This window comes from Leptidea sinapis, chromosome 9 (assembly GCF_905404315.1).
Source record: "Leptidea sinapis chromosome 9, ilLepSina1.1, whole genome shotgun sequence".
In the NCBI taxonomy this organism is placed as follows: domain Eukaryota; kingdom Metazoa; phylum Arthropoda; class Insecta; order Lepidoptera; family Pieridae; genus Leptidea; species Leptidea sinapis.
Window position 1 is genome coordinate 15715967 of NC_066273.1, and position 22974 is coordinate 15738940.

General features: G+C 42.0%; 1 protein-coding gene across 5 annotated transcripts in view; it reads left to right on the forward strand.

The window, feature by feature from the left end:
* Positions 1 to 9581, forward strand: part of LOC126965903 (b(0,+)-type amino acid transporter 1-like) — a 52742-nt gene extending 43161 nt beyond the window's left edge. For 4 of the 5 annotated variants that reach the window (XM_050809680.1, XM_050809681.1, XM_050809679.1 and 1 more), the window contains 5 exons: positions 1057 to 1201; positions 1912 to 2139; positions 4433 to 4529; positions 6482 to 6803; positions 9382 to 9581. In XM_050809680.1, the coding sequence (XP_050665637.1) occupies positions 1057 to 1201; positions 1912 to 2139; positions 4433 to 4529; positions 6482 to 6803; positions 9382 to 9446 (857 nt within the window). In that variant the 3' untranslated portion in view covers positions 9447 to 9581. Of the gene's footprint in view, positions 1 to 1056; positions 1202 to 1911; positions 2144 to 4432; positions 4530 to 6481; positions 6804 to 9381 lie in introns of those variants that run through there. The other variant, XM_050809683.1, reaches the window with a different exon arrangement.
* Positions 9582 to 22974: the final 13393 nt, after the last annotated feature.

Here is a 22974-nt window from a genome sequence, read left to right on the forward strand (position 1 = left end):
CGCCATTTGTACCCGAAGCAGTGATAGTTTTTGAAGTGACATCAAAAATGATTCTAAAGGAATCAATTCTGAGAAAATAAATGCCTTTCTTTAAGGGTCAATCACATAACCCGTATATTTTTTGCTCTTATAACTGAACCACCACTAACTAGTATGAAATTTACTGTGAGGTTTTTAAGGCGAAAAACGATTTAGCTCTTTTCTGGTAAAACGCGTATTCGAGTTTTCACTCCTAGCAGAGCTTGGTTCCCTATATACTACAATAGATAGGTACGGCATGACTCTGTTCTATCACTCCTATAGGAGTGTACAGAAACTGATTTTTTTTCAAATGCTACCATGAATGAAATTATTTTGATCATCTATCGGTGTCTTGTTGAAATGCTCCCCTTTCTAAATGATGTTTTGTTATTGATCAGATGATGGTAAGCGACCCATGCCTCCCATGAAGTCTCCTTAATACTAATATACAGAAGTGAAGTCATGTTTAGTTTGACCAGGAAAATATTTGAATCAAGTGTTTTTTTAATATTTATTAAAAATACAATGTAGTTTATAGCTTTAAATAAAATAACACACATTTAAACTTTAAGAAGCTTATCTGTGTGTGAAGCCGCTTGAAATTAAATTACTTACACAAATATTTAAAAACAAAAGAACAATCATTTTCATATACAGTTATTACAACATACCTCGATCTTATTTTAAACAAAGTTGTATACAAAATAATAAAAAATAATTACCAAGTAAAAATTAACAAATGAATTATTTATTTATTTATTAACTTGCTCTAGTACCATATATATTTTTGTAGATTTAGTTAATGACATGTTTGTTCCTGTAAATACAGGTATGGTACAGATAAGGCAGTCTTTGGATTTCTTGAAGGAATTTTGATTTTTTTGTATATTGTTGTATTGTACAACAGTTTTGAATTCAATCATCAATTACCCCAATGGGTAACACGATTGAATTCAAAACTGGGTGGGCCAATGCCCACGCCGTATAAATGCCTTAATCATTTTTACATGATCTACGATAAGTAATATCTTATAGGTAACACAGCAAACATTGAGAAGGGTTTTGAAGGGGAGAACATAAGCGCCGGAGGTATCGCCCTCGCGCTGTACTCAGGGCTATGGGCTTATGATGGTTGGAACAGCGTCACTGTAGTCACGGAGGAAATTATCAATCCGGGAGTGTAAGTATCCATATTATTAATATTCTGGATACACTAGCAGCACTTGGTAATGCGTGTATATCACTGGACCTGAGGGTGTACTTATTTGAAGTAAATGCAGCAATGTATACATAAGCCGGTCAGAACTAATTACGGTGTAATTTTTAGCATGTTCTTTAATTCGGTTTTATTTTTATATGACGTAATTTGTCTATTTGTAAACAAAGTCATTGGCTTTTGTATGTACGTAGATGTTTGTTTTGTCTGCAGTGTTCAGTAATTGTTCTACCTACCTACTCTTATCTGAGCTCTGCTTAAAGAGGAATAATTTCTCTGAGTAATTTCCATCAAAGTTTTTGAAAAGCTTCTTTGAATGTCTTTCGCCCTCGGTTCATAGTTAAGTTAGATAGACCTAAGCGTCAAATCAATTAGCTAAGAGATAAGATGAGACTTCTTTGCACAGGATGCCGGCTAGGTTATGGGTACCACAACGGTACTTTTTTCTGCCGGGAAGCAGTAATGTGTAAGCATTATTGTGTTTTGGTCTGAAGGGTGCCGTAACTAGTGATTACTGGACAAACCGAGACTTAACATCTTATGTCTCCGTTTGTCCAGTAAGCCCGCACATTTTTTTTTGCGTTTTTCAAGATTCCTGAGCGGCACTTCATTGTAAGTCATCATCGTCAAATCATGCCTTATGGTTGCCGTCAATGGCATGTCTGGTGTTCCAGCAACGTCCCCCTGAGCATATCGATCGCCGTGCCACTCATCACGGCGCTGTACGTGTTCATGAACGTGGCCTACATGTCAGTGCTGAGCTTCTCCGAGATGACGTCGGTGCCGGCCGTGGCCGTCGTGTTCGGCGACCGGGTCCTCGGGCCCGCCAGCTTCCTGATCCCGCTCGGGGTTGCCATCGCGACCTTCGGCTGTGCCATGAGCGTGCAGTTCGGGGTTTCCAGGTAATATAGCTCCCGTGGATCTAGCAGTGACTACCTACGAGGGCGGCACTGAAAATTTCGGGAATCAAGGAAGTGACACAACATTACTATTTAAAAATGTATTTATTGCTTTTCGAAGTTTCCTCCGCGAAATTTGACACATTTTTCCATACGATGGAACTAATCATTGAACAACCATTCCATTCGGAATTTGGGGTCTCCAAAATGGCTGTCTTGTAGGCGTCCACAGCTTCTTCAGGTGATGAAATCTCTGACCACGCAATTTATTCTTTATTTTAGGGAAAGTATAGAAATCATTAGGGCTTAGGTCGGGGCTGTACGGCGGGTGGTCTAATAATTCTATGTTTTCTTGCTCTAAAAACTCTTTTGTTCTGTGCGTGGTGTAAGAACTCGCATTGTCGTGATGGAGGATGACTCTGTGAAGAGCAAATGCGGCAATCATGCAATATTATTTGTATTTGACTCATGTCACTCGAGGCACTCCTGTTACAAAACACGTTTGGTCGATATGTTGTTATAATTATTGATACTCTTGTTACTCTTTGACAATAGTGTCATTTTGACCTAATTATATTAATGATTTCTCTATTATCTCTATAATACCTGCCTATAGAGATACGAAAATGTAAAAAAGAGCAAAGACCACAACATGACAAAAAACTCCCAAGAAGCGGCACTTCTACAAATAAGTGCTGCGGGGTTTGGAATAGGGTTGCCAACTATACTGTTTCCAACAGTATTATACTGTTTTTCACTAAATTATACTTTTTACTGTTGAACAAAAATAAAGTATACAAAATACTGTTTTCAGCATGCAAACACATTATGTGTTATACTTACTCGCTCACACTTTGTTTTATTTAGTGAGAGGGCGTTCACTGCTGCACAGCGTGACCGTAGCCACAAACAAATCACACCGAGTTTCTGAACGAATCTATCAATGTCAAATATTCATGACTGTCAGTGACAGACATACAAGTGTATGCGTTCTCGTTCTCATTCTCAGGACATATAACCTTTTTTTACGTGGACCGTGAATTACCTCATTTATTTTAATTTTAGTTATAATTGCGGTGAGGAATTTTTATGTATATTTATTATATGTATATTTAGGATGTATGAAGTTTTTAAACAAGATTAAATTAGTAAGTTGTGTAGATTAGTAAGTACAAAAAATATGTATTTAAAACAAAAAATAAATAAAATACTGTTAATTTTTCTAAAATACTGTTTAATATTCTTCACAGACCTGAATATACTTTATTTCTTGTAAAAAAAAGTTGGCAACCTTAGTTTGGAAGTAAAGAATATCTATATGTGCATTATTTGTAAAATTATACGTACGGTCTGTCCCAATATGCATGTAACTTATATTTAGTTCAAATATTTTTTTTAATATTTATTATCATTGATTATATCTTAAATAGTTTTTATTTCGCTGAATAATTAATATTAAATAAACAAAAGTGCAATACCTACGCACCAAATATAAATAATTGAAACGCAATGCTATTGGTTAAAGCGCAGTGTGACGTCAAAGTCTAGATACCTAATCATAATCAATGGTATGGTTCCTAGATATTATTTTTGGTGTTTAGCGATATAGTTACTTACTAAATTTTATGTTGGTTTTTTATTATTCAATGGTGGAATTCGGTGGCAGGAATCAAGTCAAACAGCTCTTTGGAACACTCCCGTGATAAATGCAGTAGAAAACACACAATTGATCGCTTCATCCCTACGCAATGCCAAGTTCAAGTCACGTCAAATAAAAAAAATACTTTATCTAGTGCACTTTTCGAAGTATATATACCCTATAGCTATTACTTCCCTGCTCTCCAAAATTATTGAGAGCATAATTAACCGCGAGCTCTTGGTATATCTATAGGGTCCCCAGTTGATCAACCACCGACAGCGTAGGGCTTTCCCTGTCGGTGTGCGGGCGACCTTTTGGTATACCTAACACATACATGGGTGTTGGCTATCGACAGCAAGGGGGAAGGCCTGGCAGTTTGCCTGGTTGTAGCGAAGTCCTTTGATTGTGTATGGCAGAAGGCGCTTCTCTCAAAACGAGGCTTTACTACAAAGCTGTAGAATGAGCTCCCTTGTATGGTGTTTCCGGGACGATACATGGGTACCTTCAAAAAACGCGCGTAAAAGAAGGTGCCTGAGAGGCCGGCAACGTTCCTGTGTTATCGTGATATATACTGATGATTCGATGTGTTCCTTTCTTGTCCGTTACATTCATAGTACTGCGGCGGAACTGTTATTAATGGTTCTGGTCTTTTCCCAGGGTGTGTTACTCGGCAGCTCGCGGGGGCCACATGCTGGAGGTGTTCTCGTTCGTGAACATGAAGCGCCTCACGCCGGCTCCTGCAGTCGCCTTGCAGGTTCGCACATATACATATATTACCAGGGATGCCAACCAACGCTTCAAACCGGTTTTAAATTAAACGGTCATTAATGGTTAAAACCGATTTGTATCTATTATTATGTTTGAGAAGTGATTTTAACCCTTATTAACCGGTTCAAATTAATTTTAATTTCGCGACAATCGATACGAGACAAACATATAACTTAACAATAACTAAAATGGTAGATCGTACGCTCGCCTTGTGGGGTCAATTGCTTTTCGCTGTCAAACTTAGTTCTTTATCTCTTTCTCTCTGTTAATTGATTTAGAGATAAAAACAGATTCAGAATAACCGTTCTTAACCTCTTTACTAAGCGACACATTTTTACTGAATTTAAATAATCAAAAACAGTAAAATATTGGTAAAAACCAAAACGAATTACCAAGTTATCTATGAACTTAACTGTTAACCGGTTCAAATTAATTTTCGGCCTTCACGCCAACATTGCTGAAAGTTAATGTGGTATGATACTGCCAGGTACACATTAAACAAACGGTGGCGAAGAAAGAAAAATTAAGTATAGGGAGAAGAGTGAAGGAGAACCTTTCCATGGCTTCCCTTCGCCGTTTCGTTCTTTGTATGTGGAAAAACATGGAGCGAGTAAATTAAAGAAGAAATGTGATGCCATCACATAGTTACTTTGTTACCGTGTGCAAAACAGGCATCACTAGGACAATATTTATAAATAAATAACTATAACTGTAGTATTATAGATTGCTGTAAAGGTGTTGTGTTGTGATGCTAATTATTATTATTCTCTTTATTACAATTTTATCTTATTTTCTACATTTATATATATATATATAAAATATTTATAAAAAACAATATTACAAATATAAATATAAAAAATAGAGTCCTGCCAACGTTGGTTCACGACAATTCCGCCGGTCGTTAGGGCGACAGACTGAGGAACTTCCGCACGATGCGTGCCGTTCTCAAAACAGCTGCTTTCTGTAACTGACCCTTTATCCAGTTATTAAGTGAGAGCCTCTTGAGATGATGGTCGAGGCTCTTTGCAATGAGACCGTTTACGGAAACGACTATTGGGACAATTATTGTTGAATCAACTTCCCACATGTCAGTAACCTCGTGTGCTAAGTCTAGGTACTTCGACAATTTGTCTATTATTATTATAATGATGAAAAATCAATTAAAGTAACTATAAAGGAAAGAGTTACATAAAAAAAGATTTTATTTTTCTGGAAGTACAATTATAGCGACACATAACAACAAAAACTACGGAAATATTAACAACAAAAGTCAAAACGTAAAACAAAGCAGCAATAGCACGAAACTATCACGACATGTACGTAACGATAATGAAACTGCAAACCGTACTGACGCCAAGGATGAGCGCGAGAAGGTGAAAGGAGAACGGGAGGGGACTTCACGTTCCAGCGAGCTCCAGAGATAAGGTGGCCGTGTAGTAGTATTATTATGATACTAGCTGACCCGGCAAACGTTGTTTTGCCATATAAATTATTTTTAGAGTTAGACCGTTTCTTGGACATTGCTTTATTTTTCTAAAATAAACGTAGCCTAAGTTACTCCTTATTACATCAGCTACCTGCCAATAAAAGTCGCCGGATTAGCCGGAACAGACAGACAGACAAAAATTGTAAAAAATGTTATTTTGGTGTATATATATTCATAATATACATTTAGTAAAAAACGGTTATTTCAATATTACAAACAGACACTCCAATTTTATTTAAATGTATTGATAATTCACACAATATTTTTATAAATTATAGCCTATATGTTATTCTGGTGTGTAAGCTATATTATTGCAAAGTTTCATCAAAATCCATTCAGTAGTTTTTGCGTTAAAGAAGTTCAAACATACATCCAGTCATACAAACTTTCACATTTATAATATTAATAGGATTAAGTGTCGTAGTGTAATATGTTACATCCCCTTGTTCCAGGCTCTACTGACATGCATATTTATTGTAGTTGGCAACATCTCGACACTGATCGAATTCGCAAGCTGGTTCCTGTGGTTCTTCTACGGCCTCGCCATGGTTGCGTTGCTCGTGCTGAGGAAGACACAGGCGGCCAGGCCCCGGCCCTATAGGGTGCCCACAGTAGTGCCGTGCTTTGTGTTGCTCGTCTCAATATTCCTGTCAGTGCTGCCAATTGTGCACGACCCGTCCATTAAATATTTAATGGCGATCGGTTTCATCGTTATCGGTGTGGCAGTATACACATTATTTGTGTATTATAAGAAAACGCCTAAATATTTATTAGGTAAGTGTTAAAATTTTTGTTTATAGCACGGGTCGACACACTAGAATGATGGTTGCCACGAAATATCACATGAATTTTGAAGTTCATGTAATGTCGACCTGGATATAATATCGAAGAAAAGAAGATTCCTTGAGAATCTCATTATATATCCAAAATGAAAATGAAATGAAATTTTAGACGTGATAACGTCTTTTTAAATCCATTAACACCGGCTGCGAACCACCCACGAATAATTAGTGTCACGTTCCACTTGAGCCAAGTGTGCGAGCGAGAGCGAGGAACAAGCGATAGAGAGACACGATCGGACTTAGCGCTCGTCTTGTGAGGGATCTTGTTCTTTGATCAATAAAAAAAAGTAGCATCGGTCGGCGAGTGCAGTAATTATAGGTTATGTTACAATTATAACTCGAAAATTATTATGACTCATATAAAACGGTGGTTTAAAAAGATTTTTCTTGTAACGTTATCATGTAAATTATCATCTGTAAACCGACCTTACAGACAACTAATTTATGGAACTTTCACTGGAATTCGTTATGTTTGTGTAAAATTTACGACAAGGGATAATAAACCCAAGGAACAGAAAAAACTAGTGGAAGTGGCACGTGGGCGTTACCCTGTCGCCACTATTGTGTACAAATGTACCTACACGAGGCTCAAGTGAGACCAGTCATTTGATGTCAAGTGAAGCATAATATCTTATCTTTTAAATATATCTTTTAAAATTTATATCTTTAAAAAATATAAAAATATGCCTACTTGTGGCATTTTTGAGTAGCCGCAGTAGCCGAAATCATAGCCGCAATAAAAAAATGTCCAACGAAGTGATTTCCTATCATCGGTAATAATAATTTTCCGATTTAAATACAATTAAAATTTTTTGTGTGTTGTGCAAAATATACAATTAAAAATGAACCATAATATTACGACGTATACACTACATTTACCTTTGCGCTTAATTGATGTAACTTATGTTAGAACAATTAATGTAAGCAATAACATTGTCTTGCTACTCAACAAGTGCATGCATGTGCATATCGATATAATTTTATCGAAATAAATTTTATCTTTATAAATTGTTTTTAAGTATTGCTCTTTTCCATACATCATGAGGGTGTAAGTAAGCAAAATATTATAATATGTAGGTAATTGTGTAGAAGAGAGACTACGATGAATTCAAATTAATAGTTTTAATTGTCTCTTAGGTACAGCTAATTGTTATTTAACAAATATGTGTAAGGTTCTAGTTAAATTAAATAAGCGTTAATTTTTAAATATAGACAAACATTTTTTTTAAATTAAATTTTAAAATTTAATTTAAAAAAAATATTAATATTTGACATGTATTGTGGTTCCACCGAAGTCGAGGTCAGGCAGGATAAGGTCGAGTCAAGGTGGAGTAGAAGAAAAATCACATCACATCACATCATGGTGTAGAGGAAATACGTCATAGAATTGTAAAAAATAGATCGAAAACCATGAATTCTGAGAATATTTGCCATTGTAGCATATGCACATCATAATATAAAATATCATATATCATAAGGCTAACAAGATTATTAATACTTCATAAATTCTTACAGCTTCTCTTTTTATTAATCATACGTTACTGCTTGTTTTGGAAATTTTCTTTCCGCACGCGCATCTCAGCTCTAACCATTAGACCGCGTACAACGCAGAGCTGCTCGAATTGTCGGGGACCCAATGCTTTGTGAACGGCAAGATCACTTGGAGTTGCGTAGAAACATCCCCGTTGCTTCGTTGTGTGTCTTCTATCGCATTTACCACAGGGAGTGTTCCGAAGAGCTGTTTGACCTGATTCTTGCCACCGAATTCCACCTTCGCACGTCACGTGATAAATTAGGATACCTACCATCCAAACCATCTACCAGTTGGAGGCTCCTTTGCATAGACGATTTTCAGAATATTTTTTCTAAAATACTCCAAAAAATTTCAAAAATCGGGTAGTTATTGGTTTCATGAATTTTTTGAAAATCAAGTTGACTATTCCTACGATGGCGTGTGTGTATGGATATATGTAAACCTTTAACCTATAACTTTGAACGGCTCGAACGATTTCATCGCAGTTTCATTCGCCATTCGAAAGGGATTGAATACAATTCAAAAATCTCAATACAACTACATGACTCTCAATACACTGCAAAATTTTCTAAATGTTTTTTTTTAATAGTTTTTAAACAGCTTTACCGATTTACTGGAAACTGCGTGAAAATCCATTTATTCATTCAAAAGTAACTGCGGTTTAAAAATTTATTCAAAATAGGGTTTAATTTAGCCTTTATCAGACTTTTGAACTCGAACAACTCAAAATAACACAGATTATATAACAAAATCGTCATAAGTACAATTTGAAGCGTGAAATTAACGGGAAGTTCGCCGTTTCTTAATTTTATTTATTCATTTTATCCCGTTCGGTCAAGGCAAGGGTCGTAGACCCATACATAGCCTTATGAATTGTAGAAATATATTCAGGTTTTTTCTACAAATATTACATAATATATTGTGAGTCACACAATAAATTTTAAATGTAACAACAGTCGCACTGTTCTTTTTTCAGAAAAATTTACATTCCTGATGCAAGTACTCTTTCAAAGTGTGCCGTCTAGCGACCGTCAAGACTGATTTTATATATTTAAAAATCATTTGTGTATGTTAAATATAAGACTCAGATTTTTAATTATTGTAAATAAAACAATATAAACGTCATCACTGAAAAAAAAATGTGATAAATAAAGATTAATAACTAAATAATAAAGAGTATTTATTTTATTTTCAATACATCCTAGATATCCCAGCTGATCCCATACTTTCCTCAATTGTTTTCTTATATGAATGAAGACAATCATGTGTACGACGCATGTACACATTTTAAGGTACTTGGGGTACCTTTTTTTAAGGAAATGGAGGACTAACGAGCGTACAGGTCACCTGGTGTTAAGTGATTACCGCCGCCCACATTCTCTGGCAACAACAAAGAAATCACAGGAGCATTGCCGGCCTTTAAGGAAAGTGTACACGCATTTTGTGAAGGTACCCATGTCGTATCGTCCCGGAAACACCGCACAAGGAAGCTCATTCTACAGGTTTGTAGTACCTACACTACCGAGGACCGCAATATTTCCCGATGGTGGGGATGATCAAAGAGAATTTAAACCCTACGTTCAAGAGACGGGAGTCCTATCCACAAACGGGAATGGCATCAAGCTCCGCCGTCTAATTAGGTCTATGGACTTAGACGTCCTAAGTCCCACCTCTCCAACACACTACCCGGATAACGTAGCACACTCTCCCGATATTTTAGACATCGCCTTGGTCAAGGGTGTCGCTCTTAATTTAAGGGCGATTGAACCACTCGATGACCTGGGCTCCGACCATCGTCCAGTCTCCCTCAAGCTCGGGCCCCATGCCCCCACCCCTACCACCACACAACCTAAAACCCTCACCAACTGGGAGGGTTATAGGGAGTCTCTTGCATCAACTTTCGATGCCCACAATTCACCGTATGCAATCTCGTCCAACTATTTCGATAGTACGGATAAGATTGACATCACGGTAAAAGCACTTACTCAAACAGTGCAGTCCGCTCTCCATGACAACGAGCGGGTGGTTAAGGTTAACAGCCATAAGCTCCCGCTTGATGTCATGAACCTCATTAGAGCCAAGAATGCAGCTCTCAGAAGAGCCGCAAAGTACCCAACGCCCAACTATAGGTCACGCGCTAACTTCCTCCAGAGCCAAGTTAGGTTACGTCGCTCCGAATTGAGGAATTCCAATTGGGATTCACTCATGGAGAACATATCCCCTTCACACCAGGCGTATTACAAAGTGGCGAAAGCCCTTCGTACTGACGCAATATTCCACACTCCGCCTTTGATACGCCCCGACGGCAGTACAGCTTTCGAGGACAGGGATAAAGCGGAGTGTTTTGCTGAAAGCATTGCTTTACAATGCTCACCCAGCACTTCTTCTTTTGAACCCCTCCACGTAGCGTCGGTGGAGAATGAGGTCAGCCGTCTGAACTCAATGCCTCTCACCGACGATCCCATTTCAACTTCTGTAGAGGAGGTTAAATCCATCATCCGTGGATTAAAACCTCGCAAAGCTCCAGGAGCCGACGGTATTTCCAACCTGGCGCTCAAACACTTCCCCGAGCAGGTGATCTTCTTTCTTGTCCTCCTCTTCAACGCCTGCCTCGACCACTGCTTCTTTCCAACCGCTTGGAAAGAGGCCATAGTTATAGGGATCCCTAAACCAGGAAAACCCCTCAATATCCCCTCCAACCATCGCCCCATCAGCCTCCTCAAGGCTATGGGGAAAGTCTTCGAACGGGTTATTCTGTTCCGTATGAGAAAACATCTCTTTCCAACGGACGGCCCTCCCTTAATAATAAATCAACAATTCGGCTTTCGTGCTAAACACTCTTGTCCTCAGCAAGTCCACCCCATTGTAGAGTACATCTACAGCGGGTTCTATCCCAAACGTAAGAAGACAATCGCTGTCTTCTTCGACGTCGCCAAGGCTTTTGACAAAGTCTAGCATGAAGGCCTAATATATAAACTCCACGCTCTAGGCCTCCCATCCCGATTAGTCCGCATAGTAGCTTCTTATCTTCACAAACGTACCTTTCGTTTCAGACACGAAGGTGTCCTCTCCTCCCCTCGCCTGCTCACGGCTGGGGTACCACAGGGCTCAGTGCTCTCACCACTTCTATACATATCGTATACCAACGATATTCCCATCCCTAGAAATGGAGTCCAACTCTCTCTTTTCGCTGACGATACCGCTCTCTACGTCCAGTCCCAACAGATATCTTCAGTCCTCTCCAGGCTCCAACGCTCAGTTAATGAGCTAGGTGACTGGTTTAGGAAATGGCGTATTGAGGTCAACCCGGATAAAAGCTCCGCAGTCCGTTTTGATTTTAAGCGCAGACGCTTCTGCCGGGATCGACCCATTCATCTATTAGGCTCCCCTATCCCCTTCAGGTCCACAACCAAGTACTTGGGTGTGACCCTCGACTCCCAACTCACCTTCAGGCCTCACGTCAAGAAGGTGACCGGAACCGCCCGCTTCTATCTGTACCGCCTAAACAGTATGTTAGGTAGGCACAGTAAAATGTCTTTTAGGAACAAGCGAACACTCTTCAAGGTTTGCATTCGACCGGTTATGACTTACGCCGCTCCAGTTTTCGCTCATGCGAAACCCAATATTATAGACAAACTACAAACAGTTCAATCCATTTTCTGCCGTAAGGCTGTCAATGCCCACTAGTGTGTTAGAAACGCAGACCTTCACCGGGACTTAGAGCTCCCCACCATCCAACAACACCTTAAGTGCTTGTCTGAAACTTTCTTTAAGTCCTCAGACAATCACCCAAATCCCCTGATTAAGGAGGCAGTGGATTATACCGCCTCCCCTCCTTCACGTTATCAAGTCAGGAGGCCCAGACACGCCCTCTCCGATCCCCCTAACAAACTCTCGTCTGACCTGGAACGCCTCTTGGCATCCGGGGACAATCAGACGCATTTAGATTCACCTCTATTTTGTGATCATCCTTCTGATGTGACTAGTCCCAATTAGATAGCACCCTCTGTGCAATATCCCAGCGGAAACTCCATAGGGAGTGCCGCTTGCGCCTCTCTCTCCCCATGAGAAGGTCGCCTTCGATGTAGGCTTAGAGGGCACCTGCCCAAAGCCAACTGCAGGTGGTGTTTAGTGGGTAGGCACGTAGGTTTTCACGTGAGTCCCACATAACCAACGCAGACTTAGGCTGCGTTGGTATGCATGAGCATTCACCACCTCCCTCCCGTCGTTATCCCGGAGGGTAGCCCATTCCCTTGCTTGGGCGCAAAAAAAAAAAAAGAGACGGGAGTGCCATACAAAATAATGAAATGTCGCTTGTATTGTATTGTATTGTGCTAACTCTTGATACCAACATAATCAACTAATGACGTAATATCAGAGCTGCCAATATAATAAATATATAGGGTTGGAATCAATCCAAAATTTTTATCGATAAATTACTTATAGATTGAAACTTCTTTTGGCGCGATGGAGAATAATGATGAGAGTGAATTTGTACGATGCGCGCGCACACCGACACCTGAATTCTACATCGTGAAGTTAGTTCTAGGTGGCATGAAAATCGATAACTATGTTCAAGTTGTATATTCTAGTATTTTTATATTTAGAACACGTGTTTCGTAACAGTACAATTAAACAGTGTAAATAAATAAATATTATTTTGGTGTTTTTATTATATCAATTTCATATACGACGGTGATAGTATTTACTAATAATTTATTAGTACGAGGGCGGCATTGAAAATTTCGGGAATCAAGGAAGTGACACAATGACAGGATGATGCGGCGGTTGCAGTTCTCTTTACGGAGTTCAGAAACGACCTGTGGCAAACAAATGCTAGCATACCATTCTGCATTAACCGTTCTTTATCCCTCAAGAGGAATAGTCGCAACATGGCCGGTTTTGGAGAGAAACGTGGCCACCATTTTTTTTTGCAACACCGAGTGTTGAAAAGGACAATTTTTGTTGGCTTTAACTCATTTTCGAACACCCAAACTCGTGACTGGTTTTTGTTTCGGGTTCGTACGCGTATATCCAGGATTCGTCACCTGATACGATGTTGTATACAGCATTTGAGGATCCTGCGTGGTATCTTTCGAGAGTTCTGATGCACCAAGTAACGCGAGCCGCTTTTTGCTCTTCACAGAGCAAACGCGGTATCCATCGGGAAAACAACTTTTTCACACCTAATTGTTCATGCAAGATTATCTGTATTTGACTCATGCCAATGTCTAAAGTTGCCTGAATTTCGCGGTATGTCACATGTCGATCTTCCTCAATCAGCTTACGCACAGCATCAACGTTTTCTTTGGTGACTGCAGTTTTTGGACGACCTTGACGGGGATCACCACTGAGTTTGACACGTCCACGTTGAAATTCAGCAAACCAGCGATAAATTGTGGTTTTGGGTGGGGCTTCATCACCAAATGCAGAAATCATCCGGTCAACACACTGTTTTTGTGTTAAACCACTTCGAAAGTCATAATAAATCATCGCTCTATAATTTTCTCGAGTCATTTCCATTTTCTTAACGACTAAACAAGTTTGAAAAGACCTTGTGACAAGACCGAGAATCTTTTTTTAAATAAATAAATGGTATTCGATTTTCATAATGGTATTCGAGTTTCGAAAACCAAGGAGTTTTTAATTAAAAAGATTTTAATATGACAGGAACAGTGGAAATATTGCATTCCCGATACTTTTAGTGCAGCCCTCGTATATCTATATAATATATTGAATATTAGTGATAAAAATGATTTGAATAAACTGTTTTGTATACATTTGAGGTTAATTGTCCGTATGTATAATTTATTTGCATCGTTAATTAAAAATTATTACACTATTATTTTAAAAAATTTTTTTTTTTCGTTTTGTTTTATTTCTGCTTTTTCTTTATCCATTTTTTTTTTTTGAGAGGAGGAAATACGGTTACGTATTTACGACCCGGAACGGGGCGTAATATGTCGGACTCGAGTGTCCGCGTAAGCGGACACCCCATACCGACTGAAACCTCCTCTGTGCTGTTAGCAGCCCTGTCTTTCACAGCGAAGTAGGACGTGGGCCGTGGAGGCCGCAAGGACTACGCAACAACAGTCGCGGGGCGTCTCCTAAGGAGACTCGAACCTCAGACCGGCTGTGTGCTTGTGGGAAGGAGAGAGAATGAAAATGAAGATGAAAGATGAAAAGGTGATAAGAACACACTCGCCGGCTAGTGTGGTGATGTTTTGTGTAATGTATGTAAGTGTGTATGTATGTGTTTATGATTGTATGTATGTGTGTTTGTATGTATGTACGTAGTGTAAATGTTTGTGTGCATGTATATTTGTGTTTGTGTCTGTTTGTGGAGTGTGTTTGTGATTGTGTAAGTGGTGTATGTCAGTCCGTCAGTCAGTCCGTGTGTGAGCGAGTGTAGTGAAGCGATTACAGGACGAGGACTAACGTCTCGTCGGGTATCAAAACAATGTGTGGTGTATCTAGGGTGCGGGCCGCTGGCCATCGTCAGAGCGACGAGTGACAGTGGTTTGCGGTGGTTGACCGCGCCTACGCCTGCGAAGGCGGTGTGTGCGTGTCTGTGTCGGTGTTTGTGTGGGTGTCGCGTTCGCGATGGTGATGTCGTCATCCGGGTCTACCGTTACGTGTCTGCGACGTCTTATTGGGTTGAGACTATGGTGAAGGGGGGTGTATCCGCATGCCTTCCTAACCAAGATGTTGGGATGGTTAGGCGCCTTGTCAAAGAAGCGTCGCGAGATCTCTTTAAAGTGTTGAGCTATCGTCGGTAGCTCTAGGTCGCGGTGAAGGTCAACGTTTCGGATGAACCACGGGGCTCCGGTTGCCATGCGCGTGAATTTATTTTGAACTACTTGAAAACGACGTAAGTAGCTCGGTCGGGTGTGCGCGAAAACGACGCTTGCGTATGACAGTATGGGCCGTACGATGGTTTTGTACAGCGTCACTTTGTGTTTGAGCGGAAGTTTGCTTCGCCCACACACAAGTGGATAAAGGCGACTGAGGACAAATCGGGCTCTATTGCATACCGTATCAATATGTTTCTTGAAGTTCATATTGCTGTTGAACGTGACTCCTAAGTATTTGTAATCCTTCACCCACGGTATGGGTGTTTCATACAATTTCATGACGTCGGTCGGTCGTTTTTTAGCGCGGATGCTATTCGCGTTACCGAAGAGTACCGCTGTGGGGTTCACTTCAATCCGCCATTTTCTGAACCAGTTGCCTAGTTCATCGACGGCGGCTTGAAGCACTTTAATGTTCCTGCTCAAGGTTGAGCGGTTCAATAGAGCGGAGCCAAAGTAGAGTGCCGTATCGTCAGCGTACTGAGCGAGCTGGACACACGGAAACTTGGGAGTGTCGCTCGTGAAGAGCGAGAAAAGAGTGGGAGAGAGTACTGAACCCTGTGGCACGCCAGACCTGATGGGTCTGGGTGAGGATAGGGTGCCCTCTACTCGATATCGGAAGGAGCGATCAGTAAGGTAGGCTCGTATGATGCGCACGAGCCTGTCTGGCACTCCCAGTTGATACAGCTTGAATACTAAGCCGTTGTGCCATATCTTGTCGAATGCCTTCGCGACATCGAAAAACACGGCTGCCGTGGTAGCGTGAAGTTGACGCCGTACGAGAATGTACTCGGTGAGTCGGTGAGCCTGCTGGGGACACGAGTGAGTGGTTCTGAATCCGAACTGTATGTCGGGTATCAGGTTGAGCTCCGCGATGTAATGATTAAGACGCGCGAGAATTAATCTTTCGTAAAGTTTCCCGATCGAGTTAATTAAGCTAATAGGCCTATAGCTACTCGGATTAGCTTTAGGTTTATTGGGTTTTGGGAAACCGATAACTATGGAATCTTTCCATTGTTCGGGGTACGCGCTATTAGACAATAGAATATTAAAAATGGTAACCAATAAAGTAATAAGAGTCGAGGGTAGGATTTTAAGAACCCTATTGTTTATAGTGTCGGGCCCCGAGGCCTTCTTGGAGTGAAGCTCCTTAATGATTAGCTTCACCTCTTCATAAGAGGTGGGTTTTATTACATCGCCTGAAGGGCTCAGAGCTGAGCGACGTTCAACTTCACGATCAACTTCGTCAACGTGTGTCGGGTCGGCTGCTGCATTTGGAGAGCACTGACTCTCGAGGCTATCGGCGAGGCATTCAGCCTTCTCATCGTCATCGAGCGCCGGCTGCAGTCCCGGTCTGTCCAAAGGAGGCATGACAGTGGGCGGCTCCTGTTTGAACACGCGAGGCAGCTTCCAGAAAGCCACATGTGATGGCTTAAGGTTGCCGAGCAAGCGGTCCCAACGTTCGCCGCGGAGTTCCGCGATGTTCCGCTACGTTCTCGTACCACCCGCTGTAGGTAGCGGAGGTGGCGCCTATTCTCGACCGACGGATACCTATCGTAAAGTCTAGTGGCTCTGTGCTTCTATGTGAGTAGATTCCTGACCTCTGGAGGCAGGTTTAGGCGATGCGGTTGCATCGTCGGAACCTGCCTGGAGCAGGCCTTGATCCTTTTCTGTATATGTGACGTCACATGAGAGATAGCACTGTGAGCCGTGTCGACCGAGTCGATGACGTCCGGTATAAGGTCAAGGTCGTCGGACTTGATAGACTCGAGATCCTTTTCCAGCCGTTGCCAGTCGATCACTGTTTTCGTCGGTGGTTGAAAGTTAACCGGTGGGCCTAGATTTAGGACGACGGGCCGGTGGTCTGACTCTAATTCGTGAAAAACCTCGATTGAATTTACATTGAGCGTTACGTTTTTAAGTAACGCAACGTCTAGAATGTCGGGTCGGTGCGCGACGTTATCCGGATAACGTGTTGGTTCGTCGGGTGCTATTACTGAAAAGTTCAGCGTGTTTGTCAGCGAATCTAATAAGATTCCGTTTCTATTTGTGGCTCTACTGTTCCAGCTGGAGTGTTTGGCGTTAAGATCGCCGCTCACTATGACTGCGGCCCCGTGGCCGAGTAATGCTTCTACATCTGTGTCTAATACTTGTTTGTTAGGCAGAAGATAAGCTGAAATAACAGTGATCGGCTTCGCTGTGGTGATTCGCCATACTGACTCGGATGGCAGAGGCCTCGATGTTAGTGAGGACCGGAGGATCTATAGGTATGCAGTGTAGAGACCTTTTAAAATAAATGAGGGTACCGCCCATATGGGTGGTGCGATCATTCCTGACTAAGTTATAATTAGCGATACGCGGATCGCGTATACGTGGTTTTAGAAATGTCTCTTGCACAAGAATAGATCTAATTGATGTTCGTGAGCGAACTCCTTCACCAAGTCTAGTTGTGTCTTAAGGCCTTGGGCGTTAAAATACGCTATACGGAGCGTATGTGGTTTAACCCGTCCGCTTGCGTAATTAGGCATCGCGAATGTTTTTATACTTTCGCCCTATATCGGTGAGGGCACGGAATATTTTGGCGTTGTCTGCCATAACTTGCAGTAGCGACGGCGGGTCGTCCCGGCTAGCCTCGAGCCTGCTGGCCAGGGCTGTGATTTCGTCAATGTCGAACAGCTCTGAAAGCTCAAACATGAAGGCAAAGGCGCTGCCGCCTTGGTTGCTTGTTGACGCGAACGCGGGCGCCGGTGGCCTCGGTCGCGGGACCGACGCCGCCAGGTGGGACGCTAGCGGTGGCCGGAGGGGCGCGGGGACCGCGAGAGTGGCCTCTGTGGCAGCTTTGGCAGCCGGAGGAGACCTCGCCCAGGCGTTTATCTTAGGAGGCGGCGCAGGTTTGAAAGTCGGAGTGAACTCCACCTTCTCTGCTCTGCCTTGCGGCTGGCGGCGCCCTGGGTGTGGCTTGTGTTTGGGTGCCTTGGGACACCCGCGATAGCTCGCGGGGTGCCCCTTCTCCCCGCACAAGACGCAGGCCGGGGGCTCCGCGCATTGCGCTGGTCGAGGGCACTCCGGCGTGCCATGTTTGCCGAGGCACTTCACACACCTCGGGCCCCCCGCGGTTGCGAGGAGCTGAGGCCCGGATGCCCTGAAGGGAGCAAACCGATTTTATATTAAAAATTTCCTTTCCCTCTTGCGTGAGGTCTAGGACGACGAGAACCATGTTAAATAGTTGTTTGTTGTTGGTGCCGCGTATACGGTGCACTTCGTGTGTAGGGTAACCCTGCTCTTTGAGGTCCGACAGAATGTCGGCCTCGTCTATCTCTCTCGGGACGTTCCTAATAACGACCCTCAGACGCTTCTCCTCAGGCAGGGCGTACGTGTGGAAACCCACACTCAGCTCTCTAAGAAGAGATGTCAAGGCGCGGTGGTCCGCAACCTCTTGGGTCTCTAATTTGATAAGAGATTGGTACGCCCTCGCCTGGAAGGAGAGCGTCTTTGGGATCCTATTTTTGATCACCAACCAGCGGCCTCGGTCTCCTATAAAAATAGGGGGCGGGCGCTTGGTCGGAGGCTGTACGCGGGCTTTAGCGGGCGCGGGCGCGGGAGTGGAGATATTCGTGGCCGCGGCTTTCTTGGCGGGCGTGCCATTGACAGAAGGCGATTCGCGACCGCGCTTCTTTTTACGGCTCACGGTGGTGAAGCCGTCCGTGTCCGACGCGCCATCACCGCTCTCGACGGTAGAGCGGTTTTCGGCTGAGCCGGTGAAGCACTGGAAGCCTGAGGGGCTTCCGTGCGGTCAAGAGTGACCGCAGGGACCTTAGGGGTCGCCTGCGCGTCAAAGTAAGCCTGAAGGACAGGCGGGCGGGCTGATCGGGTGATCACTTTTCTCGGTTTGACCGAGGCCACGGAACTAACATCGGAGATGTTGCCTAATTCCATTTCGGATTCCCCGTCGGAACCCGAAACGTCAGACGACGAGTTATAGTTTTTGGATTTCGCTTTAATAGCGGCATCCACAGTCTCGTTGATTGTTTCTTTCATTAGCGGAGCGATCTTCTCCGTGGAAAACCTATCTAGTAGGGCGCTTAGAAGGCCCTCGTCGGCAACCATTGGTGAAGCCATGATTCTTTATCCAAAAAGAATTTAGCCATGAAAATTCTCTTACTCCCATCTTACTAGTCAGATTTTAAACCACATATTTTGTACAATTTTTTATTACATCGTATAGCTTAGAAAGTCTTACGCATTTATTCTATAAATAATTAAGCAGACCCTGAATAATACACGAATAAAGTAAAAGAAAACGAAAATTCGTAACAAAAAAAATGTGAGCCGTCACGGGACGCCTGGCAGATGTGAAACATCGACATTATTTTGTAAAAATAATATGCAGAAAAGAACATATAGGAACTAAATATGTCATAATGATAAAATAAAATATTACGATTTTTTTCCAGATAAAGATGACTATTTATTGAATAAACATTTATTTTCATTAAATACAAAAATTTACGAATTTATTTCAAATCGTGACTACTTAATTCGTTTAATCAGTGACTTCGGTAATAAACTGGCCTTCAAAAGTAAGTATCACACATTTAAAATTGGGATAACGTTTAAGGTTCACAAGATATGCTTTCGAAATAAAAAGGACTCCAAAGAGAATTTAATTTTGTACATAAAAACTTTATAGTCGGTAATCTTCTTTTAAGAATTGGCTGAAAAAAAACTTCAAAAACAAAACCATTCCTTTTTCAAAGTGGACGTTTCCGAATTACAATTTTACCATTCACATTTTTCTTTCTGTTTTAAATTTATTTCAAGATCGATGGGTCTTGTTTTAAAAATGTATGCTAAAAAGCACATAACATTTATTTATCATGCCTCTTTCAGTTGAAAAATGTGCTAGGATCATGGCTTTTCTGGAACTAGGCATCAGTATACGTCGCACTGCAAGAATGGTGGGTGTGACGGTACGAACGGTCCAGAAGGTAAAGCGAAGGTACGAAGAGACTGGACACCATCTGAGGAGACCTTGTATTGGCAGACCCAGGTGTACCAGTGCCCGAGAAGATCGTTATATTATTTCCACTGTGTTAAGAAATCGCCACCAAAATGCAGTTGAAGTCCAGCAACAGCTACTTCAGACCCGGAGGGACTACATTAGTGACAGTATAGTGAGAAGAAGACCTGCTGAAGCAAATTTGAAACCCCGAAGACCAGCGAGTGGCCCAAAACTCGAGAGACAGCATCGAGTAGCGAGACTGCGATACGCCCGTGAACACATGCAGTGGGATGAAGAAGAATGGTCAAGAATTTTGTTTGCAGATGAGTCTCGATTCTCCCTTTACACTTCTGATGGAAGGCGAAGTGTTTACAGGCGACCTGGTGAGCGATACCTTCAAGCCTGCATCTCAGAAAGAGTCCAATACGGTGGAGGCAGTGTACATGTATGGGCTGGCATATTTTCAGAAGGTCGCACAGAGCTAGTAGCCATAGAAAATGGCACCCTCACTGGGCAAAGATATGCTCAAGAGATTCTCAATGAGTATGCAGGGCCGTATTTAGCAAATATGGGTGATGGATCGATGCTGATGCATGATAATGCCCGGCCACACACGGCTCATATCGTACAAGAGTATATTCAGGAGGTCGGTATCAGCGTGATAGCTTGGCCATCAAGAAGTCCTGATCTCAACCCGATTGAACACGCCTCGGATGAGCTTGGGAGGCTAGTCAGAAATCGCAGACCACCACCAGTAGGTGGTGGTAGGGTAGTAACCCTCTCTTGGTAGAAGAATGGGAGAATATTCCCCAACATCGGCTCCGAAACCTAGTGTTTAGTATGCCAAACCGGCTCGAAGCTGTAATCAGAGCTCGAGGAGGCAATACCAGTTATTAATAATTAAATAACATGTAATACATTTTAGTTGTTTTTTTTACACTAAACTAAAAATGTCTATTTTTACTGTTTTATCTTTTTTAAGTTAAAAATGTTACTAATGTATAATTTTAGTTTCTAAGAATGAAAGCCTATAAAATTTGCAACAAAACGTTTTTAATCTTAAATCTCTACCTTCTATAGTAAGGAAAAAAAATTAGTTTGAAAAGTGTGATACTTACTTTTGCAGGCCAGTGTAGTTATATTCGATGTTGCCTCTGAGGACGGTATTACTGTGACAAGGCGACGCGTCGCCACGCCAGAATTCGGTTTTCCGTGCGGCTATAGATATGATTTCAGCAATATGGATATCGTACCCGAGGTTCTCGAGGGTGCAGAGAACGATTTGGTGATCATTTTTCAAATCCAAGATGGCCGCCGCACAAAATTATCATTTTAGCAATATGGATATCGTGTCACAGGTTCTCGAGGGTGCAATGAACAATTCTGTGATCATTTTTGAAATCCAAGAGGGCTGCCGCACACAATTATGTTTCCAGCAATATGGATATCGTACCCGAGGTTCTCAAGGGTGCAGAGAACGATTTGGTTTATTTTTCAAATCCAAGATGGCCGCCGCACAAAATTATGAATTTAGCAATATGGATATCGTGTCCGAGGTTCTCGAGGGTGCAGAGAACAATTCTGTGATCATTTTTGAAATCCAAGAGGGCTGCCGCACACAATTATGTTTTCAGCAATATACGTATCGTATCCGAGGTTCTCCAGGGTGCAGCGAACGATTTGGGATCATTTTTGAAAACGAAGATGGCCACCGCACAAAATTATGATTACAACATTATGGGTATCGTATCCGAGGTTCTCGAGGGTGCAGAGATCGATTTTGTGATCTTTTTTCAAATCCAAGATGGCCGCCGCACAAAATTATAATTTCAGCAATATGGATATCGTGTCCGAGGTTCTCGAGGGTGCAGAGAACAATTCTGTAATCATTTTTGAAATCCAAGATGGCCGCCGCACAAAACTATGATTTCAGCAATGTGGATATCGTGTCCGAGGTTCTCGAGGTTGCAGAAAATAATTTTGGGATCATTTTTAAATCCGAGATGGCCTCCGTGCAAGATTATGATCACAAAAATATGGGTATCGTATCCGAGGTTCTCGAGAGTGCACAGAGCGATTTTGTGATCAGTTTTGAAATCCAAGATGGCCACCGCTCAAAATTATGATAACTACATTATGGGTATCGTATCCGAGGTTCTCGAGGGTGCAGAGAATGATTTTGTGATCATTTTTCAAATCCAAGATGGCCGCCGCACAAAATTATGATTTCAGCAAAATGGATATCGTGTCCGAGATTCGCGAGGGTGCAGAGAATGATTTTGTGATCATATTTGAAATCCAAGATGGCCTCCGCACAAAATTCTGATTTCAGCAATATAGATATCGTACCCGAGGTTCTCGAGGGTGCAGAGAACGATTTGGTGATCTTTTTTCAAATCCAAGATGGCCGTCGCACAAAATTCGAGGGTGCAGTGAACAATTCTGTGATAATTTTTGAAATCCAAGAGGGCTGCCGTACACAATTATGTTTTCAGCAATATGGGTATCGTCTCCGAGGTTCTCAAGGGTGCAGAGAACGATTTTTTGATCATATTTGCAATCCAAGATGGCCGCCGCACAAAATTATGATTTCAGCAATATGGATATCGTGTCCGAAGTTCTCGAGTGTGCAGAGAACAATTCTGTGATCATTTTAGAAATCCAAGATGGCTGCCACACACAATTATGTTTTCAGCAATATGAATATCGTTTCCGA